This window comes from Sapajus apella, unplaced genomic scaffold, assembly GCF_009761245.1.
Source record: "Sapajus apella isolate SASKATOON/1434 unplaced genomic scaffold, GSC_monkey_1.0 scaffold88, whole genome shotgun sequence".
Taxonomy (NCBI): Eukaryota; Metazoa; Chordata; class Mammalia; order Primates; family Cebidae; genus Sapajus; species Sapajus apella.
The window spans coordinates 7,972,072-7,995,671 of record NW_022437028.1 but is presented as its reverse complement, the minus strand read 5'-3'; the positions used below and the strand labels follow the sequence as shown (position 1 = coordinate 7,995,671).

Here is a 23,600-nt window from a genome sequence, read left to right as displayed (position 1 = left end):
ACCTGCCAGCACGACAAGCTCAGGTGTCAGTGAACAACCCACCACCTCCAACAGCCAACCAGGCTCAACTCTCTCAACATTGTCACCTGCCAGCATGACAACCTCAGGTGTCAGTGAACAACCCACCACCTTGAACAGCCAATCAGGCTCAACTCCCTCAACACTGTCACCTGCCAGCACTACAAGCTCAGGCACCAGTGAACAACCCATGTCTTCACTCATCAGTTCAAGCTCAACTGAAATGACAACATTACCTGGAAGTACCACAACACCAGGCCTCCCTGAGGAATCTACCACCTTCCACACCAGACCAAGCGTCACTTCCACAATTGTGTCTACTGAAAGCCTCCAAACCTTAGTGCCAGGTACTGCTCTTTCAATTTCATCCACAGTTGGCTTCTTCTCCGGGCCTGTTCATGACTCTTCTTTCTCCATTATAAAATCTCCTTTTTTTTTTTAAATCCATCTTCCACTTTACTTGGGTCTACTGATTCTCCAGTTTCTGGGTTCGATACCACTTCCAGTGTTCATGTGTGCTGTTCACTGGTCCCCACACATCTATGATGACAATCTCTCCTTCCTCTATGACCCCAGGGTGGTTTTTTTGGTGCACCCTTCTATAAACCCCTTCTCTCTGTATTTTTTTTCTTTGAGATGAAGTCTTGCTCTGTTGCCAAGGCTGATATGCAATGGCGCTATCTCAGCTCACTGCAACCTTCACCTCCTGGTTCAAGTGATTCTCCTGCCTCATCCTCCTGAGTAGCTGGGATTACAGGCGCATGCCACCACGTCCAGCTAATTTTTGTACTTTTAGTAGAGACGGGGTTTCACCATATTGGCCAGGATGGTCTCAAACTCCTGACCTCACTTGAGGCCACCCACCTCTGCCTCCCAAAGTGCTGGGATTATAGGTGTGAGACCGCACCTGGCCTCCTCCTGTCTGTCTTCATGAGAATTCGTGTCCGCTTTGGCCTCTTGTGGTTTTGGTTCACATTTCCAACTCTTTCTCCTCGCTGTCTCTTGTCATCCCATGGGTAGAATTGTCCTCTTTTGATACATAAGAGTGCTTTTTTCATAGCTGGACCTCTTTTATCTTTTGTTTCCTTACTCTCTGCTGTTCCTTCTTCCTTTCTTACTCTCTCCTGAGGACGGGGGTGGCAGCAGAGGCATCTTCATTGCTGTGTAGTCACCTGGCACTGTCCCCCTGGCACGTCCTCCTCCTCTGTGCGATGCTGAGTGTTTTGCCCTTTGAGCTTCCACGGTGACTGCTGTGGATTCTATCTCTCCACAGAGTCATGCCAGGAAGGACAATTTTGGACTGGAAAACCGTGCAACTGTCCCCAAGGCTACTTTGGTTATCGGTGCTTGTCCGTTCTGGAATCCTTCCCCGTAGGTAATAACCTTTTCTGAGACCTGCGGCTCCTTCCAGACGCTTTGACCCCTGAAAACATCATGGCAGTGTTGGAAGGATCAGCCGCTGCCTCACTGCGCAGGTGGAGGAGGTCTGTGGCCTTTCCCAGCAACACTGCAGGGAGAGCACGAACCTTCTACCTCTGCCTTCAGAGACGGAGGTAGAAGGCAGAAATATGAGAGGTCGAATTGTTTTTAATTTTTGTGGGTACACAGTAGATGTATATATTTATGGAGTATACATGAGATGTTTTGATACAGACATGCAATGCATAATGATCACAGCATGGAGAATGGGGTCCCCATTCCCTCAAGCATTTAATCTTTGTGTTACCAATAATCCAATTGTACTATTTTAGTTATTTTATTTTTTGAGACGGAGTCTCGCTCTGTCACCCAGGCTGGAGTGCAGTGGCACGATCTTGGCTCACTGCAACCTCTGCTTCCATAGTTCAAGCGATTCTCCTGCCTCAGCCTCCCGAGTAGCTGAGATTATAGGCGCCCGCCACCACACCTGGTGATTTTTGTATTTTCAGTAGAGATGGGGTTTCACCATGTTTGCCAGGCTGGTCTTGAACTCCTGACCTTGTGATCCACCTGTCTCACCCTCCCAAAGTGCTGGGATTATAGGCATGAGCCACCGCACCGGACCTATTTTAGTTATTTTTATTTTATTTTGAGACAGAGTCTCGCTCTATCTCCCAGGCTGGAGTACGATGCTGAGATCTTGGCTCACTGCAACTTCCGCCTCCCGGATTCAAGCGATTCTCCTGTCTCAGCCTCTTGAGAAGTTGAGATTACAGGCATGGGCCACCACACCCAGCTAATTTTTGTATTTTTAATACAGACAGGGTTTTGCCATGTTGGCCAGCCTGGTCTTGAACTCCTCACCTCAGGTGATCTGCCTGCCTCTGCTTCCCAAAGTGCTGGGATTGCAGGCTGAGCCACTGTGTCTAGCCCTGATTTCCTTTCTTTTGGGTGTATACCCAGCAGTGGGATTACTGGATTGTATGGTAGCTCTATTTTTAGTTTGAGGAAGCTTCGCTTCTTTTGAGACAGGGTCTCATTCTGTGGCCTAGGCTGGAGTGCAGTGGTGCTATCATAGCTCACTGTGGCCTGGAACTCCTGGGCTCAGGTTATCCTCCGGCCTCAGCCTCCTGAGTAGCTGGGACTACAGGTGTGCACCACCACACCTGGTTAACTTTTTGATTTTTGTGGAGACAGTATCTCGCTGTGTTGCCCAGGCAGATCTTGAACTCCTGACTTCAAGCGATTTTCCCATCTCAGCCTCCCAGTGCACTGGGATTACAGGTGTGAGCCACAGTGCCTAGCTCACCTGTCCCTCTCATCAGAGGGCCTCTGTCCTGACCCTTCCTGGAACTCTGGACTTAGACCTGTCCCTTTCCCTCCTGGTCACTGGCTCCTCAGGGTTTTGCAGACAGGGAACAAAAATCTCCGCGACCCCTACCTTCCTCTTGAGTTTTCTCCACCTCCAAGACACCCACAGGCAGAGAATGTACCAATCCTCGGGGACATTATTGGGAGGTCGATGTCTCATGCATCCTGTGGTCTTTTCCCACAGAAACCCCAGAAAAACTAAACGCCACTTTAGGTGTGAGAGTGAAAGTAACTAGCAGAAATTTCACAGAACAGATGAATGACTCATCCTCCCAGGCACACCAGAATTTCACTAACCTCTTCAAGAATCGGGTAAGACCAGGGCATGCCCAGACACCCCAGGTTGATGTCCCACATGAGAGGGAATTGGGGTGTGCACCCCGACTTAGTGATCTGAGTTCTTCTTCTCATGAGCCCCCCCACCCAGTTTCCCTAAGTCTTGAAGGGAGGTCCTCTAAGAGCATCTAGCCACATGACCCACATTACGGCAGAGGGAGCTTCCTGGGTTGGTGGTTCTTCCTATGGGATCCTACGTGGGTTCCACAGAAGGCTGCCTGGGTTTGCCCCAAGGAGGGGAATAGGAGGCTTTTCACGCTCTAGCTCTGTGACCTTCGCTGCCTTGTTTCTTTCAGATGGATGTCGTTTATGCAGGCGATGATCTTCCGCAGTATAGAGGGGTGAACATTCGGAGATTGCTGTGAGTATATTGGGGGGCAGGTTTATAGATGTGGGAAAATCCTCCTGCCTCCTCCTATCATGAATGGCTGGTGTATCAACACCTGGTTGTGTTAGAGAGGCCAGCAGCCACTAGGTAACACCACAGGGCTGTGAGACCATCCATTCTTCATTCATTCATCCACTCAACAAACATTTATTGAAAGCTGGCCCCCTGCTGGGTGTTGGGAAGACAGTAGTCCCAGTTTTCCTGGCACTCAGAGTGGCAGAACACAGATGGCAAAGTGGCTGTGCAGTCTGCTTAGAGTTACGGTGAGGGGCACACAGGGTGCCCTGAGAGAGGTCCAAAATCAAGCTTGGTGGGGCGGAGGGAATTCTTCCCGGAAAAACTAGAAACAGGCTGGGCATGGTGGCTCATACATGTAATCTCAATGCATTGGGAAGCCAAGGCGGGAGGCTCACTTCAAGCCAGAAATTTGAGACCAGCCTGGGCAACACAGCAAGACCCCATCTCTACAAAAAGAAAAATGTGTATAATTTTTGTATTTTTAATAGAGACAGGGTTTTACCATGTTGGCCATCCCTCTCCCCCAGAGCAATGCACCCAGAAGGCTGCCAAAGAATATGCCCAGTTCTACTATGTGGATGTCTTGGATGGGAAGCTGGCCTGTGTGACCAAATGCACCACAGGGAGGAAGTCATAAATGAATTTGAGCCGCAAAACTGAGGCCTGAAGGATGAGGAGGAATGATCCAGAGAGAGGGAAGGGAAGGAGAGAAAGTTGAAGCAGAGGAAATAGATGAGAAGGAGCCCAGAGGGGCGAGAGAGGAGAGCAGATTCCAGGAAGCTAAAGGTGCTCAGAACAGCTGGATACTTGAGCGCAAAGGAGCGACGACAGGGGAGGAGGCTGGAAAGGTGGCTCGTGCCAAGTTAGTTAGTCTTTTGGCATCAGCAGTGTAGGCCCAGGAGGGATAGTGTCTGGTCTGCAGAGCAGACAGCTTAGTCTGGCTTCAGGGTGGAGATTGTATAAGCAGAAGTCTGCCCTGGTGACAATGGTGGCCCAGACCAGAGAGGTGACAGCACAGGAGAAAAGGGGTCCAGTGTGAAAGGTCTTTGGGAGGCAAGACCCACAGACCATGGGATTTGCTACGGGTGGGAAGAAAGGGAAGACTGAGGAACGAGGGCAGATTTCTGGGCTGCTGGAGGTGTGGAGTGCCCTGTGCTGGGTGAAGGAATGTCAGAGGGGTAGAACAGGGGACGGAGATGGTGAGTTTGGTGTGCACCACGTCAGGTTTCAAGAGCCTGGGACCCAGCCACATGGAGTGGTTGAGTGATGCAGCAGTGGAATGTGCCCTAAAGCGTCTTCTTTTGGGGGGATCGGGGGGACAGGGTCTTGCTCTATTGCCCAGGCTGGAATGCAGTGGCATATCACGGCTCACCCTGTCCTCCCTCTCCCCAGCAGTCACCCACAGGGTCGGTGGAGTTGGGCAGAGCGTGGCAGGTGCCTCCTCCCCACTCCTGGAGATCCCTCTCCCCTGTATCATCATCCCCATCCCCCTGCACCAGTAAGAATGAGGAGTAGGGCTGGTCTCGGGGTTCACGCCTGTAATCCTAGTACTTTGGGAGGTCGAGGCAGGCAGATCACGAGGCCAGGAGTTTGAGAGCAGCCTGGACAATATGGTAAAACCCCCATCTCTACTAAAATACTGGAGGGAGGGAGGGAGAAAAAAAGAAAAAGAATGAGGAGTAGGTGCAGATTATAGACACGGAGACACAGACATCCCAGAGCGGGACAGTCCTGTCCTGAGAAAGTTTGTGCTATCAATTCCAAATCCATCTCTATCTCTATCTCTGCGTCTATCTTTATGTCTATGTCTATCTCTAGCTCTATCTTCATTGTTAATTTCCCTTACGTCATCCCAGTCATGCTGTCACTCACAATCACTTCTAGCTGCAGTCAGAGCACTAAGTCCACAGACCATAAAGAGCAAAATATAAAGCATGATGTCACAGGTCCATTTAGGTGGCAGCTGCTTTAAGATTAGATGGGTGAGTGGCCTGTGTCTGGAACAAGACACCAAACACTCTGGGGTGCCCCTGAGCCCCGGTCATTTGAATTCCTGATCCGCAGTCTCCAGGTACCCCCCACCACTACCTCAGTGCCCATCAGCCTGAGGAAGTCAGGGACCCAGGCTCTCTGGGTGCTGAGCTCCAGCCCAGGAGTGAGGGAGAGCTGGTTTCCTGTGCTTAGGAGAGTGGGTTAGCCCTTGGGATATTGGGTGTGAGGGATCCTGGGGACCAGCCTGAGCTTGCTTGTGTCCCCAGGTGCCCTAGTACAGACACACACTGGTACTGGGGAGAGACCTGTGAACGGAACGTCTCCCAGAGCCTCGTGTATGGGATCGTGGGGGCTGTGATGGCGGTGCTGCTGCTCGCGTTGATCATCCTGGTCATCTTCCTCAGCCTATCCCAGATAAAACAGCACAGGTGAGCTTGTGGGGCCAGCACCGCAGGCCCAGAGAGAGGGGACAGACCCTGGGGCAGCCACTATCTGAATGTTCTAAGGCTCTGCTCCTTCTAGACCAGCAGTCAGAGAGGTCAATTGAAGCCACACAGGGTGCCCAGACCCTCCCAGCCCTGGGTACAGCACAGAGCAGCCTTCTGACAGGATACATCAGTTGGGCAGAGTGTTTTAAGTCCATTTTGTGCTATTGTAACAGAATGCCAGTACTGGGTGACTGATAAACAATAGAAGTTTATTTGGCTCACAGTTCTGGAGGCTGGGAAGTCCAAGTTCAAGGGGTACATCTGGTGAGGACCTTCTGCTGCATCTCACATGACAACATGGCAATCGGCATCACACGGACAGAGAGGAAGAGAGGGCTGAACTCACTTTTCTTTTTTTTTTTTTCTGTAAGAGATAGAGTCTTGCTCTGTCACCCCGGCTGACGTGCGGTGGTACAATCATAGCTCACTGCAGCCTCAAACTCCTGCTTCAGACTCCTCATCGCTCCTCAAGTGATCTTGCTTCAGCCTCCTGAGTAGCTGGGATTATAGGCCTGTGCCTCACACTGGGCTATTCTTTAAAGAAATTTTCTTTTTTGAGACCGGGTCTCACTCTGTCACCCAGCCTGTAGTGCAGGGGTGCGATCTTGGCTCACTGCAACCTCCACCTCCCAGGGTCAGGCGATTCTCGGGCCTCAGCCTGCTGAGTAGCTGGGATTACAGGCACCTGCCACCACACCTGGCTAATTTTTGTATTTTCAGTAGAGATGAGGTTTCACCGTGTTGGCCAGGCTGGTCTTGAACTCCTGATCTCAACTGATCCACTTGCCTTGGCCTCTCAAAGTGCTGGGATTACAGGCATGAGCCGGTGCCCTCGGCTGTCTGAAATGGATTTTATGACACACCCACTTCTTGAGTTGATGACGTTAATCCATTCATGAGGGCAGGACCCTCATGACCTAATCATGTCTTCAAGGTCTTCCTTCTCAGCACTGCTACATTGGGGATTAAGTTTCCAACACATGAACTTTAAGGGACACATTCAAGCCATAACACTGACAGCGGAAACAGAAGCTTATGTGTGGAAGTTAGATTATGTAACGACATTCCCTGTGGTTAGTTATTGTTCACCTGGGCTGCCACTGAGCACAGTACTGCACCAGGAAGCTGGGACCGGGCCGTCTGGGTCTCGTTTCTCCCGGCTGTAAAATGGGATAAGCTGCCCCTGTGAAGGTTGCTGTGACACCCTGGCGCAGTCCCTGGCCTGAAGTCGGCAGTGAGATCACGGATATGGAAACAGGCCCACGAAAGGGAGTGAGGGGCAGCCAGGAAGCCTGCCTTGGAGGAGGGGAAGCCACGGTGATGCTACTTTTTGTTCTCTGCCATCATTGCTGCCGTCTGACTCGAGGCGTGGCTGCGACTGTCCCCTCGAGGGAAGCTGAAGGTCAGGGTCCACTGAGTCCCTCCTCAGCCTCCTTGCCTCCACACTGCTCATGGCACTTCTCTCTGCAGGCAAGGGTACAATGTGTTTCAAGCTTGGCAAAAGGAAGGCAACTACCGGAAGATGGCCGTCTGGGAAGGTACCTCTCGTTAAGGGCAAGGGGATGAGCAGAGCTGGAGGGTGAAGGGAGGCAGGGTGGTGCCTGTACCTGTGAGGGTGACACGGTGTCCTGCCTCCCTTCGAGGTGGCTGCAGCTGACAGCCCATTCCCCATCTGCCGCTGCAGTCCCAGACCCAGACACCACCCCTGCTGTGTGCAAGGGTGCTAGGGTGGTTGAGAACCAGATCCTGCCCCTAGAAACCAACCCAGTGAGGGCGTCCGATGCACACTCAGCTGAGCAGGGTGATAGGGCCGCTCCTAGGGCAGAGAGAGCAGAGGGGTGAACCTGACCCAGCTTGGGTGGGGAGAGGGGGTCAGATAAGGCCCGATGTGAGTCTGATTCTTGAGCCAGTGAGCAAGCAGGTGTGCTTCCTCCCTCCACAGAGGGAGAGCCCAGTGAGCGGGGAGGCCTTATCTCCGTGAGGACAAGGGAAAGGACGTCCCGGGCAGGGGGCATTGCATGAGCAACTGGAGTGCAATGGTGCCATCTCAGCTCACTGCAACCTCTGCCTCCAGGGTTCAAGTGGTTCTCCTGCTTCAGTCTCCCTAGTAGCTGGTAATATAGGCACCCGCCACCACGCCTGGCTAATTTCTGTATTTTTAGTGGAGACAGGGTTTCACCATGTTGGCCAGGCTGGTTTCAAACTCCTGACCTCAGGTGATCTACCTGCCTTGGCCTCCCAAAGTGCTGGGATTACAGGCATGAACCACCGCGCCCGGCCACATTTTTATTTATTTATCTATTTTTACTCAAAAGGCCATTCAGGTGGGTTTTGGGGGTCACTAAAGCAGGGAGACCAGGTGGAATAGGTGAGGCTGAGGGGATGGGGGAGGGGCAGGGAGTGAGGGAGGATTTCCAGTGTTGTCTGAGCTGACCCTTGGGCCCCGGTGGATGGGGGATGGGCAGCCGGCGGGGCACGCTGAGTTGGGGGGCTGGGGGCTGCTGAGCGGGGGCTGCAAGGCTCGTGCCTGTCTGAAGCTCTGGGAGGGGTCTGCAGCCTGAACCACGGACTGGGTAAGAGGTTTGTCCATTCATCCGGGGAGAATGCCGAGTGAGATGTGAGGAGGGTTAAAGGGGAACCCCCTAGGGAACCACTGTGGACGGACAGGTAGGGCCTGAGGACCCTGACCTCGAAGGAGGCAGGAAAGGAGAAGTCAGAGGTGCAGGGAGAGCCCAGTCTAGAGAGAGTAGGTGGTTTTGCGGGCCCAGGAAGTGATCGCTGGGCTCTGGGAGGATGCTGGAAGATTCCGGGCTCAGCTGTTCTGCCTGCTGTGGCTACTGTTGCTATGAGGGAGCCCGGCCCTGCTGACCAAGAGCCAGCCCTGCCTCCCGTCCACCCTGGCCTCACCGCTGCGCCCGTGGCTGCACCCACATTCCTCCGTGGCCCTGGCTTCCACCCTGTACATGTGGGGAGCTTCTGCTCCGCCCCCTCCTGTTTGGGTCCAGTGGGCCAGGCTCTGCACTTCCCGCAGCCCAGTGATGCGGGCGCGGAGGGGTGGTCGGCAGTGGGAAGGGTGGAGAGCAGATGCCCGGCTGACTGCCTATGAGCTCCTTTTGCTGTAAGAAATGCCCTTTGCCCCGAGTTCCGCCCCCACCCGCTCCGCCAGCAAGGCTCCCATCACTCAGCACCGCCTCTCCCTACAGACCAGAATCTGAGGGAGAGCAGATACGGCCTTAAGAATGCCTACAGCAACTTCAGGCCCACCCTGGAGAATGTCGACTCCAAGGCAGAGGTGACTCTCGTCGAGCTGCCCCCATGCCCTGAGGCTCCCCACTTCCTCTGGGGTTCTGTCTTCCCCCGGGACTTCCCCCCCTCCCTGATACTCCCTCCCTCCCCCTGGGACACCCCCCTACCCCAGGGACACACCCCTCCCCCTGGGACTCCCTCCCTCCTCCCGGACTTCCTCCTCCCCCTACCCCCAGGTTCCCTCCTCCTTCTCCTGGGGCTCCCTCCTCCCCCTGGGGCTCCCCTTTTCCCTGGATCTGCCTCGTGGCCTCACCTCTTCTCTCCTGCCCCCCAGCTCCACATCCAGAGGCCAAAGGTGGTGGCCTCCACTCTGTGAGCCAGTGGGGCCTCCCACCCTCATCTATGTCTGGACAGGAGAGCAGCAGAGCCCACCAGAGACCCCCGGCGTTGGTCAAGAGGAGACCAAAGTCAGGCCCTGAAGCTGGTCCTGCTCTGAGCTGACAGACTTGGTCGTCCCTTGCCTGTGCTCCTGCTGGGGAAGTGGAGGGCTGTGAACTCCTCCATCCAGAAACTTCGGCACCCTGTCTGCTCCTGGGTGGCTCCCCACTCTGGAATTTCCCTACCAATAAAAGCAAATCTTAAAGCTCAGAATGTGAAGCGAGAGGTTTCCTTTCCTTCTTTCTGCAGTTGGGGGGTCGGGTTGTAGGTAGAGTCCTCCTGGGACGGGCATTCCTTCCAGGGCTGGCTGCTGAATCCGGGCATGGATTCAGCCCCTTCCCATGTCTGGGCAGGGAGCCCCCTCCCCTGCTCCAGCCAGGACAGGGCTAGGCCCGCCTCTGCCGAGGTCCCTGTGGCAGAAACACCTAGGATCAGGTTCTGAGGACAGGAGAGGACCTCAGGCTCAACCCCAGTTGGCCAGGGAGTGAGCACTTGGCTCTGCTGAGCTTGCCCAGGGCGGGGTCACTTCAGAACCGTCCCGGGAGCCGCGCTAACCTCGGAACCCCCAGACCAGATCCAAGGACTCCCCGGCCCAGGCATGGCCATTTCTTCATGGCATACTCATAGGACACTATGAAGGGCTATTTATTTATTTATTTATTTCTGAGACAGAGCCTTGCTCTGTCGCCTAGGCTGGAGTACAGTGGCATGAATTTGGCTCGCTGCAACCTCTACCTCCCAGGTTCAAGCGATTCTCCTGCCTCAGCCTCCCAAGTAGCTGGGATTACAGGTATGCACCACCACACCTGGCTGATTTTTGTATTTTTAGTAGAGATGGAGTTTCATCATGTTGGCCAGGCTGGTCTCAAACTCCTGACCTCAAGTGATCCACCCGTGTTGGCTTCCCAGAGTGCTGGGATTACAGGCGTGAGCCACCACACCTGGTCAATAATAAGGGTGAGAAAAGAGACAAAGGGGGGCCGGGCGCGGTGGCTCACACCCGTAACCCCAGCACTTTGGGGGGCCGAGGTGGGCGGATCATGAGGTCAAGAGATGGAGACCATCTTGGCTAACATGGTGAAACCCTATCTCCAGTTAAAAATACAAGTTAGCCAGGTGTGGTGGCACGCACCTGTAGTCCCAGCTACTTGGGAGGCTGAGGCAGGAGGCAGGAGAATTGCTTGAACCCGGGAGGCAGAGGTTGTGGTGAGCCGAGATCATGTCACTGCACTCCAGCCTGGCAACAGAGCAAGACTCCATCTCAAAAAAAAAAGAGAGACAAAGGGGGTGTCCCTGCTAGGGGTCAGGGTCAAATGTAGGCGGTACCCTCTTCTTTTCCTGGCTCAGGCCTGGCCTCTCTTGCCCATCTCTCACCTCCCTCTGTTGCGGGGGGGGGGTCTCGTCAGCTTCCCCCGGCTCCTGCAGGTCCCCCGGGCTGTCCCTCTGTTGGGGTGATAAAGCTGGTTACCCTCATGCCTATGGGCTGCCTGGCCAGGGAGAGGCACCCCCTCCGTCTGCCCTTTGGCCTGAAACAGGCCCCGCACCCCGAGTCATGAGGGAAGCTTCCAGACTGACTCAGGCTCAGACTGGTCCCAGGTCTCCAGTGTCTCAGGGATCAAAGGTCTCCGGGGCCCATTTATTTCTGAGTTTCCTTGGCTGACGCTCATTTCGCCAGCTCCTCCAGCAGTGACCGGGCAGGTGAGACGTGCCGATGCCGAGGCCAGAGACCATGGCGCTGTGTCTGCTCACCTTGGTCCTCCCCCTCCTGCCCCCACAAGCTGCCACCACAGAGCAGGGTGAGTGACCCCCATGCCCTGCTGCCCTCGAGGTCCCCATCCTGGAGGACAGCGTGCTCTGTCTGCCCATCGGTGAGGGAGGGCTGCTTCCGGGGTACCAATAGGGGGATGCCCACTGCCTGGAGCTCAGTCAGCCCTGTGCCCACCTCCTGGACTCCTCTCCCCAGCGAGCTTTGGGGGAAGAGCTGGGTCATCAGAGCCTCCTCCAGCTGAGTGTCTTTGAGCCTTAGTGTCCCCTTCTGAGCCTCAGTTTCCCCTCTGGAAAGCAAGAATAATAACACTTGCTTTTCAGGGCTGCTGCTAGGATTAAAAAGAGCCCCCCAACCCCACATGATTTCTGGCACAAGACTGATGCTCAACCCGTATTAGGGTCTGTCCTTACCTACTGAATGTTCGCACCAATTCCCTGGTCACCTCCCACACCGGCACGTCCTGCTGTGTGCCTCGGGATATAGCCAAATGGATATGGCACAAAATGGGCCGGTCTTGCTCTGTCTCCCAGGCTGGGGTACAGTGGCACGATCCTCAGGAGCCCCAGATTCTAATCCTGCCATGAACCAGCTGTGCACCCTGGGGCCGGTCAGTTCATCTCCTGCCTCAGTTTCTCCCCAAAAGACAAGGCATTAGGACCTCTAGGGATCGTTCCAGCTAAGCCGCTTTGGGTTTCACGGCCGTGGGGACCCAGGGGCTCAGGGCAGGAGGGATGGCTGTGGGCACCTGTTGCACCCTCCGGGAGCTCCCTCTGTGCCTCACCTGCCCCCAGAGAAGGGTGGAGGGGAACCAAGGCAGAAACAGGACCTGCAGACCTCAGCGTCCCTGCCCCTCCAGATGTCACCCTGTGGCGATGTCACCCAGACCTGCAGCCCATTTGTCGTAATGAAAACACTCCCTTCCTTGCACTTTCTGTGCCTCCCAGACCCTTGTTGATGTATCTCTAGTGACGGCGTCTTAGACACTGACCTTTTGTTTTCCTCCCAACCTCCTTCCCCCGTCTCTCTTTTTTGAGACAGCCTCACCTTGACACCCAGGCTGGAGTGCAGTGGTGAGATCTCCGCTCACTGCAACCTCCACCTCCCAGGTTCAAGCGATTCTCCTGCCTCAGGCTCTTGAATAGCTGGGATTACAGGCGTGCACCACCGTGCCCAGCTAATTTTTGTATATTTTCAGTAGAGACAGGGTTTCACCATGTTAACCAGGCTGGTCTCGAACTTCTGACCTCAGGTGATCCTCCCACTTTGGCCTCCCAAAGTGCTGAGATTACAGGGGTGAGCCACTGCACCTGGCTCCCTCCTTTCTCACTGCTCCTCTCTTCCCTGTTCCTGGGTTCTTCTAGCCCCTTCCTTTCCCTTCTCTTCTCTTTCTTCTTCTCGCCGCCTCTCCTTGGCCCCCTCCTGCTCTCTCCACATCCTGCGTGTTATTGCTTATTTCATCCCTAGTCTCAGTCTCTGCCTCTGTAGAATGGGACCTTTCAGACCCTGTTTCTGCTCTCCAGGATTCGGTGGCTCCTCTGTCTCTGCGCCTGGCATCGGCTGTCCTCTGGGGCCCTGGCCAGCTTTGAGCAGCCTCTAACCCTTTCCGTGTCCCCTCTCTGGGGACCCAGAGCCTCACCCCCTGCTCAGATCACCGGGATGGAGATGCCAGGGAAGGGTGTGTTCCTAGGGAGAGAGCTGTAGTGGCCTCAGCCTGGCCCTTCCTGGCAGACACACCCTCTTGTCTTGCAGCTCACCTGGTTATATTGTGTGTCAACAAAACACAATGTCCTGTCTGTTGGTCCAGCCCTTTTCTGACGTCACAGCTGCCCTCTGACCCCCACACCCAGCACGAGGGTCATCAAGGCTTGGACACTCAGTCAACTGTCCACGGCAGGCATCCCTCTACCCTCCCCATCCCTGTCTAGGGCTCTGTCCCCATCCATCATTTCCATCACCATCCCACTCTTGTCCTCCTCTTGAGAGATTCTTTTTTTTTTTTTTTGTGACGGAGTCTCGCTCTGTCACCCAAGCTGGAGAGCAGTGGTGCAATCTCAGCTCACTGCAACCTCCACCTGTTGGGTTCAAGCAATTCTCCTGCCTCAGCTCTCCGAGTAGCTGGGATTACAGGTGTGTGCTGCCACATCCAGTTAATTTTTGTATTTTTATTAGAGACGGGATTTCACTATGTTGGCCAGGCTGGTCTTGAACTTGGGACCTCAGGTGATCCACCTGCCTCAGCCACCCAAAGTGGTGGGATTATAGGCGTGAGCCACCACATCCAGCCTATTGTTTGTGTGTGTGTGTGTGTGTGTGTGTGTGTGTGTGTACATGTATATTTCAACAGCTTTGGAGGTACAAGTTGTTTTTGGTTACATGGATGCATTCTATAGTGGTGAAGTCTGAGATTTCAGTGTACTATTCACCCCAGTAGTGTATATTGTACCCAATATGTGTTTTTTGGGGGGAAGACAGAGGCTTGCCCTGTCACCCAGGCTGGAATGCAGTGGCGAGATCTCAGCTCACTGCAACTTCTGCCTCCTGGGTTCAAGCGATTCTCCTGCCCCAGCCTCCCAAGTAGCTGGAATTATAGGCGCCCACCACCACACCTGGCTAATTTTTGTATTTTGAGTAGAGATGGGGTTTCACCATGCTGGCCAGGCTGGTCTTGAACTTGGGACCTCAAGTGATCCACCTGCCTCTGCCTCCCAAAGTGCTGAGATTACAGGCATGAGTCACCGTGCCCGGCCAATACTGTGACTTGTTTTCTTTTGATAGATATCTCGTAGTGGGATTGCAGGATCAAATGGCAGGTCTACTTTGAGTTCTTTGAGCAATCTCCATGCTGTTTTCCATAGAAGTTGTACTGATTTATGATTTGTTTCCTGCCAGCAATGTATAAACGTTTCCTTTTCACCACATCCATGGCAACATCTATTTGTTTCTTTGGCTTTTAATAACGGTCATTCTGACTGGGATACATTCTGTATCTCATTGTGGTTTTAGTTTGCATTTCCCTGATGATTAGTGGTGTTGAGCATTTTTTCATATGCTTGGTGGTCATTTGCAGATCTTCTTTTGAGGAATATCTATTCATGTCCTTCACCCACTTTTTGATGGGAGGAAGCAGGCTTTTTTTTTTTTTTTAAAAAAGAAATTGCTGACCAGAAGCTGTGATTCATGCTTGTAATCCCAGCTCTTCGGGAGGTGGAGGCAGGCGGATCACTTGAGGTCAGGAGTTCAAGATCACCTTGGCCACCGTGGCAAAATCTCACCTCTATTAAAAATAGAAACATTAGCTGGGTGTGGCGTGACACACCATAATCTCAGCTCCTCCAGAGGCTGATATACAGCAATGGCTTGAACCTGGGGGAGCAGAGGTTGTAGTGAGCCGAGATGGGGTCACTGCACTCCAGCCTGGGCAACAGATGAGACTGTGTCTATCTCAAACAAACAAACAAAACAAAACAAAGAAAGAAAAGAAGGAATTGCTATTAGCTGTAAAAAAACAGCAAGGGAGGAAATTAGTGGGGAGAAGAGGGGGTGACCCAGCTGCTCCTGGCTCCTTCTCTTCCAGTTTATCGACCACCCCCATCCTCCCACCCATGGCCCTCCAGTGGGGAGGTAGCTGCCTAGTCTGCGGGGCCTCAATCCAACCCATTGCCCTAACCTTCTGAGATCAGATGAACTCTCTTGGCTTCAACATGAATGATCTATTTTTCTGTAACTGGTCAAAATTAATGGAGAATAGCAGCACTGCACTCCAGCCTGGGTGATGGACGGAGACCGCAACTCCAAAAAAAAAAAAAAAAAGAAAAAAGAAAAAAATCAATGGGCTTGGGGAGAACAGAGTCAACATGAAAACAATCAGAGGACCAGGCATGGGTGGCTCATGCCTGGAATCCCAGCACTTTGGGAGGCTGAGGCAGGCAGATCACCTGAGGTCAGGAGTGTGAGACCAGCCTGGCCAACATGGTGAAACCCTGTCTCTACTAAAAATATAAAAAAATTAGCCAGGTGTGGAGGTGCGCACCTGTGATCCCAGCTACTCGGGAGGCTGAGGCAGGAGAATTGCTTGAACCTGGGAAGTGGAAGTTGCAGTGAGCCAAGAGAATGCAGCTGAGCTCCAGCCTGGGTGACAGAGCGAGACTGTCTAAAAAAAAAAAAAAGCCGGGTATGGTGACGCATGCCTATAGTCACAGCTACTTGGGAGACTGAGGTTGGGGGATTGCTTGAATCCAGGAGGCAGATTGCCGTGAGCCAAGGTCATGCCACTGCACTCCAGCCTAAGTGACAGTGAGACCCTGTCTCAAAAAATAAAGAAAAAATAAAAAGAAAGAGAAAAGAAAGCAGTTATGGAGGGGCCCACACAGTGGATGCTGTGGAACTGAGTGCTCGCTGTGCATGGCGGCCTCACCCCAATGACACTGCCCAAGGCCCAGTCTCTTCTCTCCTCTTACGCCCTATCCTCACCCCCTGCAAAGCCTTCTTACTTCCCTCACCCTCTTCCTACCTCCTGGGGGTCAGTGAGACACAGTGGAGTGAAGATATCTGCCTTGATTTACCTGCAGGGGCCAGGCCCAGGCAGGGACAGGCATGTGCTGTTTCCAGGATTTCCTGCTGTGGACCTGGGCCTATGGCCTGGCTTTGTCATAGGAGGGCTGGTTATGGGAACCACGAGCTCACATTGGCCTTGGTCACTCGGCCTTGCCACTCCATCCCTGGCACACTCTGTCTTAGGTGGCTGACCCCGGCCGCCAGCACCCCACAGACTGAGCAACTTCATGCAACTCATAGCGCTAAGGCGATGGGGCTGAGACCTCTCATCTGGTTCTAGACTAAATCGGTTACATAATTTTAGGGCCCAGAGCAAAACGGACATGTAAGGCCCTGCATTGGAAGATTTCTTTCATTTTTTAAGAGCTATGGACTCTGTGTATCTATGCCACAATCTTGCATGTTCTTCACATGTACCCCAAAACCTAAAATGCTATAAAAAAAAAAAGGGGGCTATGGACTCACTCTATTATCCAGGCTGGAGTGCAGCGGCGCCATCATAGCTCACTGCAGCCTTGAACTCCTGGGCTCAAGTGGTCTTCCTGCCTCAGCCTCCCGATTAGCTGGGACTAGAGGTATGCCCCACCATGCCCAGGGAATTTTTTATTTTTTGTAGAGGTTAGAGATGGCATCTCACCATGTTGCCTAGGCTGATCTCAAACTGTGGCCTCGAGTGACCCACCTACCTCTGCCTCTTGAGTAGCTGGGACTACAGGCACGCACCACCACACCCAGCTAATTTTTTGGATTTTTAGTAGAGATGAGGTCTTGCTCTGTTTCCGAGGCTGGATTCAAACTCCTGGTCTCAAGCAACCCTCCCCGCTTGGCCTCCTAAAGTGCTGGGATTACAGGTGTGAGCCACTGCGCCCAGCCTATTGTATTTTTTCATTATTGAAAGGTAATATGGCAGACACAGTGGCTCATGTCTGTAATCCCAGCACTTTGGGAGGCTGAGGCAGGGGGATCACTTTGGACCCAGAACTTGAGACCATCTGGGCAATGTAACAAGACCCCATCTTTATGTCTATTAAAAGTAATACAAATGTTACATTATATTAAATTATATTAAATTACATGACTCCAGTGTGGATAAAAGGTAGTCAGTGAGGTTGGAGGTGGGGCAGCTAGGGCACAAGCCTGGCCCTAATTTTTTTTTTTTTTTTTTTGAGACGGAGTCTCGCTCTGTCACCAGGCTGGAGTGCAGTGGTGCGATCTCGGCTCACTACAACCTCCACCTCCCAGGTTCAAGGGGTTCTCCTGCCTCAGTCTCCCGAGTAGCTGGGATTACAGGTGTGTGACACTATGCCCAGATAATTTTTGTATTTTTAGTAGAGATGGGGTTTCACCATGTTGGCCAGGATGGTCTCGATCGCCTGACCTCGTGATCCGCCCACCTCGGCCTCCCAAAGTGCTGGGATTACAGGCACGTACCACCGCGCCCGGCCCTAATTTTTATATTTGGTATTTTGTGTAGAGATGAGGTTTCACTATATTGCTCAGGCTGGTCTCAAACTCCTGATCTCAAGTGATCCACCGCCGAGTGTCGTCTCCTAAAGGGCTGGGGTTACAAGTGTGAGCCACCATGCCCGGCCAGTCTATTTCTTCTTGAGTGAGCTCTTATAGTTTGCGTCTTCCAGAGAATTTGTTCATTTCATCTAAGTTGTCAAATGTATCGGCATAAAGTTGTTTACAGATCTCCATTTTAATATCTGTAGAATCTGAGCGCCCTGGTAGTTTTCCTTATGTTTCTTGTGTTTGGGGCTGTTGAACTTTGTGGGCTTACAGTTTTTATCAAGTTTGAAAATTTGGAGCCATTGATTCTTCACATATGTGTTAGTTACCCCTTTTTCTCCTTGCCTTTTGGGATTCCTGTGTATTAGGCTGCTTGAAGTATTATCCCAATGCTCACTGATAATCTTATTTTTTTTTTTTTTTTTTTTTTTGAGACAGGTTGTCATTCCATTGCCCAGGCTGGAGTGCAGTGGCGCAGTCTCAGCTCCCTGCAACCTCCACCTCTCGGGCTCAAGCAGTTCTCCTTCCTCAGCCTCTCAAGTAGCTGGGACTATAGGTGTATGCCACCATGCCCAGCAAATTTTTGTATTTTTTGTAGAGATGGGGTTTTATCATGTTGCCCAGGCTGGTCTCGAACTCCTGAGCTCAAGTGATCTGCCTGCCTGGGTTTCCCAAAGTGCTGGGGTGACAGGCACTTTTCCCAAAGTGCTGGGATGAGCCACCACACCTCACCCGTAAATTTTTTTTAAATTAATTTTTTCTTTTTTTTTTTTGAGATGGAGTTCCTTTCTGTCGCCCAGGCTGGAGTGCAATGGCACGATCTCAGTTCACTGCAACCTCCATCTCCTGGGTTCAAGCAATTCTTCTGCCTCAGCCTCCTGAGTAGCTGGGATTACAGATGTGCGCCACCACACCCCGCTAATTTTTAGTAGAGACAATGTTTCACCATATTGGCCAAGCTGGTCTTGAACTTCTGACCTCGTGATCCGCCCACCTCGGCCTCCCAAAGTGCTGGGATTACAGGCTTGAGCCGCTGAGGCCGGCTCATTTTTCTTGGTGTGTGGATAGTTTCTATTGCCATGCCTTCACATGATTATTTTTTTCTTCGTCAATGTCTAATCTGTCCTTAATCCCAACTGGTGTATTTTTTATCTCTATAAATTAAATTCTATTTGTTTATATACACATTTTTCCATGTTTCTATTTAATTATTGCACATATGGAACACAGTTATAGAAACTATTTTGGACTGGGTGTGGTGGCTCAGGTCTGTAATCCCAGCACTTTGGGAGCCTGAGGCAGGAGGATCCCTTGAGGCCCAGAGTTCAAGACCAGCCTGGGCAGCATAGTGAGATCCCTATCTGTACAAAACAAACAAACAAACAAAAACTTTAAAAAAACTTAAAAAAAATTGGCTAGGCATGGTGGCTCATGCCTGTAGTCCCAGCTACTCAGGAGGCTGAAGTGGAAGAATTTCTTGAGCCCAGCAGTTTGAGGTTGCAGTAAGATATGATTGTCCCACTGCACGCCAGCCTGGGCGACAGAGGCCCTCTCTCTTAAAAAATAAATAAGTAAGTCCAGATGTGGTGGCTCACATCTATAATCCTAACACTTTGGGAGGCCAAGTCGGTGAATCACCTGAGGCCAGAAGTTCGAGACCAGCCTTACCAATATTGTGAAACCTCATCACTATCAAAAACACAAAAATTAGCCGCTTGTGGTGGCAGGCACCTGTAATCCCAGCTACTGGGGAGACTGAGGCAGGAGGATTACTTGAACCCAGGAGGTGGAGGTTGCAGTGAGCAGAGATCGCGCCACTGCACTCCAGCCTATGTGACAGAACAAAGCTCTGTATCAAAGTAAATAAATAAATAACGAAGTAAATGCCTTTCTCTGACGATTCTTACACCTGTGCCCATTCTGGGTAGGTTTCCGTGGGTTGATTATTTTTCTGTCCATGCATGATGTTTTTTGACTGTTCATGCTCAGTAATGATTCATGCCAGACATTGTGAATTTTACCTTGTTGGGTGCTGGGAATTTTTGCATTCTGTCTTTCTTTTTTTTTTTTTTAATAATAATTTTTCTAGCCAAGAACATGTGAATGTACATTGTATTTTCTATTTAAGGACTTCAGTTGTCTGATTAATAAATTAAGCCTTTCCAACTACTTAAGAAATTCCATAATTCTAACAAATTAATGTGTATTTTTTAAAACTTCCCCATATGTAGATAGTTCTACGAATCCAATAGTATAAATATTTATGTGTGGTGAATCATAAGGTCTCCTAAATGTTTCAACAGTTTACAACCTTAGCAAGATTCTAATGGAAAATCACAAATCTAAATCAATCACTCACTTATATATTTCAAATTGCAATTACAATGTTGGCTTTTTTTTTTTTTTTTAAACAGAGTCCTGCCCTGTCACCCAGGCTGGAGTGCAGTGGTGCAATCTCAGCTCACTACAACTTCTGCCTCGCAGATTCAAGCGATTCTTGTGCCTCAGCCTCCCAAGTAGCTGGGATTACAGGCACGCACATCACCCCGCCTGGCTAATTTTTGTATTTTTAGAAGAGACAGGATTTTGCCATGTTGGCCAGGCTGATCTCGAACTCCTGACCTCGTGATACGCCTGCCTTGGCCTCCCAAAGTGCTGGGATTACAGGCATGAGCCACCGCGCCCAGCCAGTTGGCATGTTATTCTAATAAGCCATATTCCCTCTTTTAAAAATATTTATTTATTTAAGAGACAAGATCTCATTCTGTCACCCAGGCTGGAGTGCAGGGGTGCCATCATAGTTCATTATGAACATGATCTCCTGGGCTCAAGTGATCCTCCTGCCTCAGCCTCCGCAGTAGTTGAGACTACAGGTGTGTGCCACCATCCCCAGCTAATATTTTAAATTTGAGATAGAGTTTCACTCTGTCACCTAGGCTGGAGTGCAGTGGTGCAACCACAGCTCACTGTAGCCTTGAACGCCTGGGCTCAAGCGACCCTCTCGCCCCAGCCTCCCAAAGTGCTGGGACTATAAGCACCTGTTACCTGCACAATATGACATTCCTGGGCCTCCCCCAGGATAGGGAGCAAACCCCCTGCCCCATCTTCTTCCTTTACTTCTAAGGGCAGGGTCCTGATGTGGCTGATTTCTAACTGAAATCGGCATGCTGGTCCAGGGGCCAGGGACTTTCCAGGGCAGGGAGTACAGACTCAGAAGCTTCAAGAGAATAAAAGAGGATAGTGGTTCTGGAGACTAACTCCCCTTTGTCTCTTTCAGACCTTGGCATGAACAGCACTGTGTGGGATGGAGGGGGGTGTGTCTCCCAAGAGGGCCCCCAGAGCCTACAGTGCCGGCAGCTGTCTTGGAGCCAACAGACAGGTAAGGAGACAGACTCCAAGATCTGGGAAGATGGCCCACCTGCGAAAGGACTGGAGTGACCCCTGCCAGGCTGGTGAAGCCCCCAGATTGTACAGTGTGTGACAGCTTGAGATCTGTGGCCAGGAAAGACAGGCAGGTGTGGAAGTGACGCAGGCAGGGACTGTGCAAGAAAGAGGGTTCGGGTTGAGTTCAATTCCTAACGGTGTAGAACTGTGGGCAGGGGAGACTAAGGCACTGGAGAAATGGACTCCACTTCATCCTGAAAAGGGGTAATGACATCACTCATCTGAACACATGTTCAGGAAAAAGCCCACTACAACAATCACTCCTGACATAGAGAACCCTAAGAAACTCCTAAAGAAAATGTCATTGTATCTTAAACAGGTTCTGTGGTGAACACTGCCATAGGTAAAACACTTACAAAACTCGCGATGACGGGACTTGGTTCGAGAAACGGGTCCACCCCTGAGCTGACCTCCGACGAGAGCAGCATGCATTCAGAAACTCCTGGTGTCTCCAGTCCTGGGTTGACATCAGTAGACCCAGGCACAACCTCAAAATCTAACAATGACAGCACCACACCTCTCCAAGGTTCTACTGAAGACCCTTCATCTCCTACAACTTCTGAAGGCACTACCACACCCATATCAAAACAGAGTAAAGGGAGCAATACATCCAGAGAGCCGTTTCTCACAAATAACACTATGAACAGGTCTGCAACCAACACGTGTTTAACATCTGGGGATCCTACAACCACACTGGGGAACACCGATACTCAGGCCAGTTCCTCTCTGACCGCTCCTGGAGGCATCATGATGTCTTCACATGCACGCAGTAGAGGAAGCACGCTATCAACCACAGGGCCTGCCACCGACACACCTGGGGCCACTACTGAGGCCAGCACATTGTCAACCCTTCCTGCAGGCACCAGTTCACCGGTGACCACGACTATTCAGGGCATTTCCTCCCCTACTGCTCCTGAAGGCACCACCACATCCTCAACCGCTCCTGGTGGAGGAAGCACACCATCAACCACTGAGCCTACCAGCAGCACACCTGGGGCCACTACCCAGGCCAGCACGTCAACAACCACTTCTGCGGGCACCAGCTCACTGGTGACCACGTCTACTCAGGCCAGTTTTTCCCCACCCATTCCTGGAGGTGACACAACACTTTCAACCTCACCCGGTGGAGAAAGCATGCCATCAACCTCCGAGCCTGTGACCGCCACAAGTGGGGCCACTACCGAGGCCAGGACTCCATCAACCGCTCCTGCGGGCATCAGCTCACCAGTGACCACGTCTACTCAGGGCAGATCCTCCCCTACCACTCCTGTAGGCGCCACCACGTTTTCAACTGCTCCTGGTGCAGAGAGCACGCCATCAACCACCGAACCTGCCACCACCACACCTGTGGCCACTACGGAGGCCAGCACCTTGTCAACTGCTGCTGGAGGCAGCAGCTCACTGGTAACCACGTCTATTCAGTCCAGTTTCTCCTCTACCATTCCTGGAGGTGCAAGCAGGCCTTCAACCACTCCCGGTGGAGAAAGCACACCATCAACCACTGAGCCTGCCACCCCCACACCTGGGACCACTACTGAGGCCAGCACCCCGTCAATTCCTCCGGCAGGTACCAGTTTACCGGTGACCATGTCTATTCAGGGCATTTCCTCCCCTACTGCTCCTGGAGGCACCACCACATCCCCAACTGCTCCTGGTGGAGGAAGCACACCATCAAACACTGAGCCTGCCACCCGCATACCTGGGTCAACCACCGAGGCCAGCATGCCAACAAGTGCTCCTGCAGGCATGAGCTCACTGGTGGCCTCGTCTACTGAGGCCACTTCCTCCCCTATCACTCCCGGAGGTGCCCCAACGCATTCAACCTCTCCTGTTGGAGGAAGCACACCATCAACCAACAAGCCTGCCACCGCCACACCTGGGGCCACTACTGAGGCCAGCACACTGTCAACCCCTCCTGGGGGCACCAGTTCACTGGTGACCACGTCTAGTCAGGGCATTTCCTCCCCTACTGCTCCTGAAGGCACCACCACATCCTCAACCGCTCCTGGTGGAGGAAGCACACCATTAAACACTGAGCCTGTCAGCAGCACACCTCGGGCCACTACCCAGGCCACCACGCCAACAACCACTCCTGTGGGCACCAGCTCACCAGTGACCACGTCTACTCAGGGCAGATCCTCCCCTACCACTCCTGTAGGCGCCACCACATTTACAACCGCTCCTGGTGGAGAGAGCACGCCATCAACCACCGAACCTGCCACCACCACACCTGGGGCCACTACGGAGGCCAGCACCTTGTCAACTGCTGCTGGAGGCAGCAGCTCACTGGTAACCACGTCTATGCAGTTCAGTTTCTCCTCTACCATTCCTGGAGGTGCAACAAGGCCTTCAACCACTCCTGGTGGAGAAAGCACACCATCAACCACTCAGCCTGCCACCCCCACGCCTGGGGCCACTACTGAGGCCAACACCCCGTCAATTCCTCCAGCAGGTACCAGTTCACCGGTGACCACGTCTATTCAGGGCATTTCCTCCCCTACTGCTCCTGCAGGCTCCACCACTGCTCCTGCAGGCTCCACCACATCCTCAACCACTCCTGGTGGAGGAAGCACTCCATCAACCACTCAGCCTGCCACCAGCACACCTG

The 23,600-nt window shown here is 52.3% G+C and overlaps 2 protein-coding genes across 3 annotated transcripts in view; both read left to right on the top strand.

Moving 5' to 3' along the window:
- MUC12 (mucin 12, cell surface associated) overlaps positions 1 to 9,933 on the top strand; it is a 16,275-nt gene extending 6,342 nt beyond the window's left edge. Inside the window, 10 exon segments of the mRNA XM_032254893.1 lie at positions 1 to 365; positions 2,993 to 3,120; positions 3,441 to 3,505; positions 4,007 to 4,200; positions 4,399 to 4,416; positions 5,711 to 5,738; positions 5,809 to 5,970; positions 7,501 to 7,568; positions 9,234 to 9,322; positions 9,611 to 9,933. The exon segment at positions 1 to 365 is cut by the window's left edge and continues 323 nt beyond it. Coding sequence (XP_032110784.1) covers positions 1 to 365; positions 2,993 to 3,120; positions 3,441 to 3,505; positions 4,007 to 4,200; positions 4,399 to 4,416; positions 5,711 to 5,738; positions 5,809 to 5,970; positions 7,501 to 7,568; positions 9,234 to 9,322; positions 9,611 to 9,652 — 1,159 coding nt within the window. The 3' untranslated portion in view covers positions 9,653 to 9,933.
- Positions 9,934 to 11,383: 1,450 nt separating this feature from the next.
- MUC17 (mucin 17, cell surface associated) overlaps positions 11,384 to 23,600 on the top strand; it is a 28,364-nt gene continuing 16,147 nt past the window's right edge. The window contains exons 1-3 of one of the 2 annotated variants that reach the window (XM_032255112.1): positions 11,384 to 11,510; positions 20,826 to 20,927; positions 21,312 to 23,444. In XM_032255112.1, the coding sequence (XP_032111003.1) occupies positions 11,426 to 11,510; positions 20,826 to 20,927; positions 21,312 to 23,444 (2,320 nt within the window). In that variant the 5' untranslated portion in view covers positions 11,384 to 11,425. The remainder of the gene's footprint in view (positions 11,511 to 20,825; positions 20,928 to 21,311; positions 23,445 to 23,600) is intronic. The other variant, XM_032255113.1, reaches the window with a different exon arrangement.